Source organism: Astatotilapia calliptera, chromosome 2 (genome assembly GCF_964374335.1).
Source record: "Astatotilapia calliptera chromosome 2, fAstCal68.1, whole genome shotgun sequence".
NCBI lineage: Eukaryota > Metazoa > Chordata > Actinopteri > Cichliformes > Cichlidae > Astatotilapia > Astatotilapia calliptera.
The window spans coordinates 3,031,794-3,041,969 of NC_137423.1; the positions used below are offsets into that span (position 1 = coordinate 3,031,794).

The window sequence follows — 10,176 nt, forward strand, 5'->3', positions numbered from 1 at the left end:
CCTGGTGGACAAGAAATTGGTTAAGGGTTCCCCGAGCTTTCACGCCCCTCATGTTCTTCTTGTGCCCACCAATAGAAGCATGCCTATGGAAAAAGTGCGCCAGCACACAGTGCAGTGCGCTTTATAGTGCACTTTTCCAGCCAGGTGTTTTCCTTTTCCCATTCCTCCCTGTACTTTTGCAGCCTTTTTTTTCTTTCTCTGAGGGGAACAAACATTGCTGCTCTAATGCTGCTCTGATGCTGGGCTCACACTGTGCGATTTTTGGCCCATTTTGAGCCGATTTTTGAGTCGTGCGACCGATTTGGTGATCGGCCCGATTTTGGCCTTCATCGTGCATCGTGTAGTATACGTGGGGTAACGAGAAGCGATTAACACTTCACGACCAGCTCCCAATCATCAATCGCTCGTGAGGGTGTCACCACAGGCGCTCACACTGCTCACGCGCAAACACGTAAACGTTGGTGAAAAAGACGGAGCAGCACAGCTGTGCAGCGTGTGATCTGGACACAAGCGATGGAGGCACAACTTGTAGAACTTTGGAAAGCTCATCCGAGCCTTTTCGATGTGGCCTCACAAAATTATCACGACCACAACAACCGTGAAAACAGTTGGATTTACATTGCTGCTCAATCACAGCTGCCTGATCATGTTTTTCATTAGCAATTTAGCAAAGTTGATGGTGGTGTGTGTGTCTGTGTGAGTGAAAGACAGAGAGAGAGAGCGACAGATTTTCTGTTATAACCTTCATTTTATGGAGGCACAGTGTGCCGTCCGAGACTTGCACCGCAGTGTCGGCGTTTGTTTCCCTGTTGGCCGGTATTTTCTTCGTAAGCGACCTTTCCTCGACCAATGAGATAAGCGATAATCTGACTTGTCATACTCGAATTGTCATAAGTGTGGTGTCAGCTCATTGGTCACAAAGCAGGAGAGGGGCTGGGAATTATGTTTTCAAACAAAGTGTTAATTCCATTAAAAGTTATAGACTACTTTTGATTCTCACTGTGTTACAGGACAAAGTGCGTCCCTTATTAGCTCAATACGGGACGTGTACTTTTGTTTCGAAATACGGGACGATTCCGTTTTTTAAGGGACGGTTGGCAACCCTATTACAAGCCGTTTCCTATGTCTTTGCTGTACATCTAGCAGTTCTCTTTACTTTCTTTATCTTCATGACTATCTCTCTTTTTGCCCCCTTGTATACTTTCCAGTATTTCCACATTCCACTTCCAGATCTCTGTCCAGAGACACACCAAACACCGCCTTGGCAGTTTCCCTCTGCACTGCAGCTGTACATTCCCAGCCATCTGGTATCTCTTCGCTACCATCCAAAGCTGTTGAATTTGAGTACATATTTGACTATTTTTTAAATTTGATTAAAATTAATTGAATTTATGAATGGATTCATACATTTAGAAATATTTATTTGTACCTACTGTTTTTACTGTCCATTAATTTATCACAACATTAATTCCTTTAATAATAAAAAAAATCATGTGTAAATGAAGGTACTAATGAATATTTAATTGCGCTATTAATTATTTATCAATGAAATTGTTTATTTCGATGTGCGCAAGTGTCTCGGTCCTCCATACCTAGAGGGCGATATCTCAACAGCGCCAGGTTGACGAATCCCCAAAAAGTCTCGCCGAGTCAAGATGTCGCGATAACTGCTTGGAGTCGGATTCAAATTGTGGCGCTTTGACTGATCGCTAACACGGTATATTTAATCCTTGTTTTTGTTTATCTATCTTATAGGCACTTCGTCAGTAGAAGAACTGCCCACAGTAGAGTTGTTGCTGCTAATTAAAAGAAAATATCGTTAGTTCGGAGTTTGTCATATTGAAATCTTAACCCCCCCCCAGGCTTAGATTGTGTGGCTGAATACGAGCAGGAGCTAGCCATCTTTACCTGACTTGTTGACATTTTTTGGCCGATACTGTTGCTTTTATATCTGCTGTAGCGGTTGCTTATTGTCCTCCTGGACATTTACTGTCACTATTTATCTTATTAACAGCGGGACGTTAGCTTCAGATTAATTGGAAATAAGGAAATTAAAGCTGTATAGCACTGTCTTACAAAACAAACGAGAGCACGGTATAGACGTTAGCATAAACGGTTGCATTTATTTAAGCCTTTTTTGATTACTTTTGTGTGTCACTTTTTAAATACATGCATTGTTTCTGAGTTGGACAGTGGAGTATAAAAAAATCTCAAAGCTGCCTCTGACTGCATCAGACTGTAAGTGACAGAGCAAATGAAAACGATAGATAAAATAAAAGTCACATGGTGATAGCAAATAATTCAGGAACTGGATATTGTTAAGACTGACACCAATATTTGCTGATTCAAAAGGCTGATACATCAAATTATATATATATATAATATAAGGTTACGGGCTTTTTCGGTAAAGACTGGCGCACACAACAAACTTTAACACACATTTGTGCGTCCTTCACTTTCCAGATGGCAGCAGAAGAGGAGATCAAGGTACTGAGGATCCAGCTCAGAGAGAAGGAGGAGCAGGTTCATCAGGCTGCTCAAGCTGGCCTGGATCTCCTCAACCAGCAGGTGGAGCTGCAGAACCGACTGGATGAACAAAGAGTAGAGATGACCAACGCCCTTGAGGTCCGCTCTTACACAAATAAAGAGAAAAAGCTCCAGTAAACTGCCATGAGCCCAATACAAAAGTCCTTGTTTTCCTAAGTTTCCCGCCCTGTTGGTCATCCAAACTAACTTCATCATTGTTTCAGACCTCTCCACCTATCTTTGTCTGATGTGTGTGCCACAGGCTCTCGAGCAAGACAAGTACTCGTTGCAGAAGGAAGTGGAGCTGAAAACTCGGATGCTGGAATCACTGCAGTCGGACTTTGACTGTGTGAAGAATCAGCAGAAACGGCACCTTCAAGAACAACAAGAACATCTGGAGAGGGCTCATAGCATGGCACTCAGTGAGCTTCACAACAAGGTACAACAGCACGTGGTCTCATCTGGTATGAGGCCTGTACTAATGAGTGAAATTAGGGATAGGGAGCTATGCTAAATGTAAATGGCCTGTATTTGTATAGCGCTTTTCTAGTCCCTAAGGACCCCAAAGCGCTTTACACAACCTGTCATCCACCCATTCACACACACATTCACACACTGTGTACTATGTGTATCTATGTGAGTTATGAGGTTAAATGCACTATGGTATCTTACACCAGTAAAAGCCCCAATTCTTGAGTGGCTGTTAGAGCAGTAAAGTGAGATAGTTGTTGAGGTGTACCACGCTGTCACTGCCTTCAGAACTGCCTTCATTCTTTTTGGGGCTGGAAACATGATTCAGAGAATCTGGTCCGTATTGAAATGATGGAGTTACACAGTTGCTGCAGATTTGTTGGCTGTACATACAGATGCAAATTTCCCATTCCACCACATCTGTATGAGTACAGTAACTGTCCTGTTGTAGAAAACAGATTGACATGAATTAAGCTTTGCATTATGCTGTGCATTACACTGCTGGAAGCAGACATAGAGACACTATGGTCATAAAGGGTCACGGTCAGCAACAATACTCAGATATGCTGCAGGATTCAAACGATGCTCAGGTAGTGCTAATGGGCTCAGAGTGTACCAAGAAAATCTCCCTCACAGCCTGACTGGTACACGGCAGGATGGATACACGCTGTCATGTTGTTTTCCAACCTGTGATTGTGGTTTTTGCTGTCTCAGATCCTGAGGTTGCAGTCTTCTCTAGAAGAGTCCCAGCTGAATGAAAAACAGCTGAAACATAAGCTGGAAATGCAGACCGAGACGCTGAATAACAAGACGGAGGAGCTCCGAGCTCTAAATGAACACACACAGAGTTCCATGACGTCGGAAATGATAGAGGTGCAGATGAAGATCACAGAGCTGGAGAACGTTAAAGTGAGTGACTTACAAAGGAAGGTTCTACAGACGGCTCATTCTCACAGCGACAGTGTGATAATAGAGACCATCCAGAGCTGAGCTGCTATGTTAAGCTGTTCAGAGAAAGGCTTGTGGATCTGACAAGCTGCTTAGTTTTTCCAGATGTTTTTGGTCCTTTGAGCACCACAAAGCATGTACCATCCAGGTCAACTAACACGAGAAGTACCTAGATGAATAAAAATCATTAATGGCATGAGAAGAAGAGGTGTTGAATCAGCATGTGGTGTAATCTGTTCATCTACCAGGTGGAGCTGGAGCAGGCACTGCAGGAATCGCAGTACAAGGAGCAGCAGCTGGAACTGAGCAACAGCAGCCTGCAGCGGCAGCTGGAGCGAATCACCGAAGAAAAGGAGGAAAGGCAGAAAGAAGCGGTGTCCTGGTTCAATGCATTAGAGGTGAACATGTTACAGTCTGCTGTTCTCTGTGTTGTGCAGTCACACCAGGGTGGAAATGCCTGGAAAGGTCTTAAATAAGCACTTTCACTAATCTCAAAATAGATTAACAATATAATAATCTAAAAGTATTAATGGAACGATTGAAATTAGGCAAGTAGGAGATGATATTGTGCATTTGATGAAGCTCGTACTTGCTGCTTGGTTGGTTGTGTCCGACTCTGCTGCGGTCACGTCCTGTGATAGTCTAATCAGGGCAAAGTTGATAATACAATCCAATTTTGAATTCTTAGAGAAGCGTGTTTAGTTTCACACAGTAAGCATTTCCACAGACTGTCGCTTCAGTTGTTGTCTTTCTCTCTCTGTAATGACAGAAATCTCGTGAGGCCAACAGGGATCTGCAGATCGAGTTGGATCAGGTTCTTCAGCAGGCCCAGGATCCAAACAGCAAAGGGAACTCGCTGTTTGCTGAGGTGTGTCACACTTTCCTTTGGCAGCAGGTCTCTCTGTAAGTCCAGAGTTGTGCTTGAATCGAACCTGGAACCTCAGTAAATGGCTCCATGTTGTGTTGCAGCTGGAGGATAAGCGGGCTGAGATGGAGAGGCAGCTCATCAGTGTGAAGGTCCAGTACCAGTCGCTGCAGAAAATACACGCCTTTAGCAAACAGCAGATGCAGCGCTTGAAGGTAGCGTGCAATAGCTCATCTGGTCGGTCGCCGGTTTGTAACTGGTTGGTGGTTGGCTGACAGTATGGATGTGCGTGTTTGGTGCAGGTGCAGATAGCCACTCTGATGCAGCTGCAGGGCTCCAGGGCTGACCCTGCTCAGCTGGAGAGACTGCAGTCCATGCTGTCGGAGAAAAATGGAGAGATCCAGAATCTGATGACTAAACTGCAGAGGCTGGAGAAGGTGGAGGTGAGAACGTAACAGTCAGTGCAGTTTGTAGAACGACTTCACGTTGAGAAAGTGTGTGCGCTCGTGCGAGAGTAACACCTGCCCTGTTCCACAGACAATTACACAAAATGCTTTTAGAGCAGATTTACTTCACGTTAGTCCTACTTACTGAAAAAAACTTTCCCAGCAGACTAAGAGGTGCTAGCATAGCATTTATAAATTAGAGCTGGATATTAACAAGTCCAAAATCTACAGAAAACTACAGGCTCAGATAGAGCCTTGTCTCTAGCAAATGGGATGTTTTCTGCTTTAACAGGAGCTCGGCTAAGCCTCTCACATAACATGAACTTGTGCTGTTTTACTTATGAGATAAAATGCTACACCTGCTCTCCTAGATTTGGACACAGTCACATGTCGTTTGTTCCGTGTGTAGATGTTATTGAAGTCTCAGCCAGATAATCCGGCTCCAGCCGATGATGGAGATGGCCAGGATGAAACATACTACACCGACCTGCTCAAAATGAAGCTCAGCAACACTCTGTGAGTTTGGCTGTTTTCTGGCCTTTTGCTTGACCATCTACAGGTTGCCTAGAAATATAATGATCTGAATAAAAGAAAGAAATTGTCAGTTGGCCTTTCTTGCCATCAAAATGAGTCTGGATCCATATTTTGGGACAGATGTATCCATAAATGTCTGATTATTGGCTCGTTAGAGCAGCATACAATCTTGGTTCACTTTCATGGTAAATGGACTGATACAGTGATTATTCTGCTCTGCTTGAACACTGAAAGTGCTTTAAAGAAAGGTCAGTGAAACAATGTTAAACAATTTATCTTTAATGTGAGATATTCAGGTTGACACAATGAGAACGCGTGAAAAACATGTTGGAAATGTAGCTTTAAAAAACGAAACAAAAAAGACAACAGGTTGGATCGACGGGAAAAATACATTACAGGTAAATTTATGTGAAGAAGCCAGTGCTTTGAGCCCCATTCATCGGGAGACAACTTGAAGTCCGCCACCTTATAGACGGTCCTTGGGTGCTTAATGTAACAGTGTTGTTGGACTTGGATGAAAGTGGGAAAACGGCCACAGTAATTAGGCTCAGACGTTAGAATAGAAGTAGAATCACTGTGCAGCTGAAGAAACCATCACAAGAACAAAAGAGGTTTTATCCATTTATAACGGATTTTTCTGTCTTTCGATCTTTATGCAGGAAGTCTGGGTCAGGTGGTTGGTTTTCTTGGTTTCATGAATCAGTGCTTAATTGTAAAACACATATTTGTCTGCACTGGGAAGATTTGATATTTTCAGGATAAAAAATAAACTGTTACTGTAACAAAGAAGGTTAGACTTCAGTTATTTCATCTACATATTTAACTTCGGCTTCAAATAGTGTGTGTGTGTGTGTGTGTGTGTGTGTGTGTGTGTGTGTGTGTGTGTGTGTGTGTGTGTGTGTGTGTCTGTCTTAGTAAGGATGCAGAGCGTCTGAGAGATGAGCTTTCTCTTCAGAGGATGAAGTCTTTGTCAGAGAGTCAGAGAGCTCTGGAGCTGGAGAGGAAACTCTTCACATCTGAGCGGCTGCTCAAACAGGTAACAGGCTGCTCTCACTGCAGCACTTCCCTGTGTTAGTATCTCTTACAAGTGCCGTTTAAAACTACAAAGCAGATGGAAGCACAAGAGGTAGTGTTTTACCTCTAGGTAGTGTTTTCTGTGGAAATCTTAAATAATTATAAAATGACATCTAAAAAAGTAACAATACTAAAATAACTTCATGGTTTTACAGTAATCGTGTAGCTCTAGTTGGTATATGTACTTGGTTTGTTTCTTCTACTGAGCTGTAAATTTGAGCCCCATGATGGGATTTTTGTAAGGAATGTGGACTATTGTATCTGCTGTGATCTTATATTTGCTATTTGATTGGATATTTCCATTTCCTGCTGCAGGCTCAGAGTGACAAGATCAAGTTACAGTTGCGAGTAGAGGAGCTCCAACACAAATATGAGCCAAAAGGTATGTAGCATAGCGCGCCCGCTCTGTACACATGTACACATGTGCCGGGGTTGTTGCAGCTCTGTAACTGTGCTGTCACCTGCAGAGGCAAAGAAGAATCTCATCCAGAAGAGAAAGAGAGAGAAACTTCCTGTTGACATCACACCCTCCGTGGAGGAGGCACCGCTGGACCGGACCAAGGAGGCCGTTGCTGTGGTGACAGATACAGCGGACCCCGAGGCTGACATGCGTCCTCCACTGAGCTCCTCAGCAGGTGTTTCAGAGGCTGAGCCACGGCCTGCAAAGTGTGTGAAGATCAGTGAAAACGAAGCTAGTGTAATTCCCAACCCCAGGTATGTACTAACAGCAGGGATGTGTACGACGTTGGCTTTAACCCCGACCTTGCAAAGACGCCAAGGTAGTTTACATGACTGTACATAAATTTCTGTCCACAAGTTGCAGCTAAGGCATAAATACAGGTGGTTTTTCTGTTTAGGGGATTATTAGTAACATTTTGTCTGTATTTGTTAAACTGGAAGGATTTCATGAGTTTTAATCTTTGGTTTTGAAAAGTTGAGGCATTGTTCTCTGTAATATCTATGCTCCTCGTGATGAAGATGATGGGGGTGATTGTGATTGGCAGTTTGATTCTAGTCCACAGTAGGGCTGCCACAAACGATTATTTTGATAGTCGACTAGTCACCGATTATTTATGCGATTAGTCGACTAATCAGATCATCATCCATTGGACATACAGCTTATTGCACCAGCAGCATCTGCTCTTATATAACTATCATTAGCTTACAGCTTTAAGTGTTTAAGGTCTGTGCTAACTAAAAATAAAGACAAGATGATAGTTTATTGAATTTTAATGAAATTTGCAGATTGTTTCGGTGAAGTTTAATAAACTCCTTGCTATCTAAAATATAACAGGACACCGGAGTATATTCTGGAGCATCTCACACTTCTGATAATCAGCTGTCTGCTTGACGTTTATTCAGCTGTGTAAAAACTATAACTTTAATCTCAGCCAAACCGATTTACTCAGGAACAAATAAAATACTAAAAAAGCCAAACAATAACATTTTAAGTTATCTAAGTGACTCATATATATTTAACCTGAGGAGTGAAAGACGGCGGTGGGTTTGACAACGATTTGCGGGGAGTCCGGTGTTCTCACGGCGCTAGTGACCTAGCCCCCCGGCTCGCTAACGAGCTAGTGGGTAACAGACGTCTCCGAAAACGTCGGAGCGCTTTTGAAAATATGTGGTGTCCTGATAAACTGAGCAGATATTTGAGGTTTACACAGCTACATTCTCGGCTGAAAATATGTTAAACGTTTATTTTGTGACCCAGAAAGAATAATAAGAGTAACATTAAAACTAACTAGCTGCCGCCATTGTTGGAAACTGCGCTGGGCCGCGCTATGAATTCTGGGACACAGCTGCTTCTTCTTCTTCTTCTTCGGGGTTTAACGGTAGCTGACATCCTTGTACATGCAATGCTGCCATCTTCTGTTTCAGTCCGTTATTACACTCTTAAATCCTGCCACTTATTCCTGCGTCTTTTGTGATCTTACAAAGTTTCAAACGACGCGTCGACTATTAAATCAGTCGTCGACGATTTTGATAGTCGACTAATCGTGGCAGCCCTAGTCCACAGTGTGATCTTTGAGTGGAAAATTTAATGTTTCTTGGTTGTGTTTTGTTTTTCCAGTAGATTTTGTAGTCTGTGTTATTGGAAACACTGATAGTTGGTATAGGAGAGAATGTTTGTCTCCACTGTTGCAATTTGGCCAATAAAAAAAAGGCCTTTGATAGCAGAGCATGACCTTTGTCTTCCACCCCTCACCCCCGACCGCTCATGGCACATGGCCCCACCCCCCCGGTTCTGATGGAGGTTTCTTCCTGTTAAAAGGGAGTTTTTCCTTTCCACTGTCCCAAAGTGCTGCTCATAAGGGGTCATATGATTGTTGGGGTTCCTCTGTTTTCTCTGTTGTCTTTACCTTACAATCTAAAGCACTGTGAGGCAACTGTTGTGATTTGGTGCTATATAAATAAATGTTTCATATTGGGAGGGAAGAATTGTGAGCTGTAGAAGCTCGGGCATCCTTAAAGAGTTACTGCGAGGTTGGTTTATTCTAATTTCTGACATAGTGGGTCTAGTAACTAATAATAAAGCATCAGGCCTTTTTTCCCTGTGAATTGTTATGTTCCTTTAATTTTATGGTTTTGTCATATTGCTCAAAGAAAATTGCAAATATTTTAAAGTGTTTAGTGTTCTTCTGAATCAGTGACTTGCCAAATCCATATTTGAAGCTGAGTGCTGAAGAGAAAGGTCCTGTTTACTTTGTCAAATGCTTTTTCTTCTAATGACACTAATAAGCTTGTTTAAAAATAAATAGTCTCAGCGCAACTTTAGTCCTGTTTTGGCACATCGTGTTGTTGACTAAGTACAGATGAAAACTGTAAGATCAGGAGCCGAATGAGCAGTAACTGAATTGTTTTTGGTTGTTCTCAGCTCTCCTTCAGCTGACTGTAAGGAGAAAGTGATGGAGGAGAACCAGCAGCAGAATAAGCGAGAGGAGAGGAGAAAGAAACAGAAAGCAGTGGAGATGATCCATGTCAGTTCTAACAGCAGCATGGAGAACCAGTGCGCTCAGCAGTAGGACTCATCAGGCCTGGACTACACACCGTCACATGTGGACATGTATATGATGCTGCTGTCATTTCTAATAGTCTTTAAAATAAAACAACTTCTGTTCTTATAAATATTATAATTATTAATTTGTTCTACAATTGTACCCACACATTTAAATCTATTAAAATGTTTCCAACATGCTGTATATTCATTTTTTCAATTCTTTCTTGTTACATTCTGTGATATGCAACATATCTTTAAAATACATCAAGTGCAGTAAGTATACATACGTTTCATATAAATATACTCTA

General features: G+C 42.4%; 1 protein-coding gene across 2 annotated transcripts; it reads left to right on the plus strand.

Moving 5' to 3' along the window:
* Positions 1-1,558: 1,558 nt before the first annotated feature.
* On the plus strand, positions 1,559-10,070 carry spdl1 (spindle apparatus coiled-coil protein 1). 2 transcript variants are annotated; one of them, XM_026180988.2, is made up of 13 exons: positions 1,559-1,717; positions 2,464-2,625; positions 2,789-2,965; positions 3,712-3,906; positions 4,194-4,343; positions 4,715-4,813; positions 4,915-5,025; positions 5,113-5,253; positions 5,666-5,772; positions 6,706-6,826; positions 7,180-7,246; positions 7,332-7,578; positions 9,746-10,070. In XM_026180988.2, the coding sequence occupies exons 2-13, from the start codon at positions 2,464-2,466 to the stop codon at positions 9,891-9,893; spliced, it is 1,725 nt and encodes a 574-aa protein (XP_026036773.2). In that variant the 5' UTR covers positions 1,559-1,717; the 3' UTR covers positions 9,894-10,070. The 2 variants fall into 2 exon arrangements, with proteins under 2 accessions (XP_026036773.2, XP_026036782.2); XM_026180997.2 differs by lacking the exon at positions 1,559-1,717 and adding an exon at positions 1,924-2,238.
* The last annotated feature ends 106 nt before the right edge of the window (positions 10,071-10,176 follow it).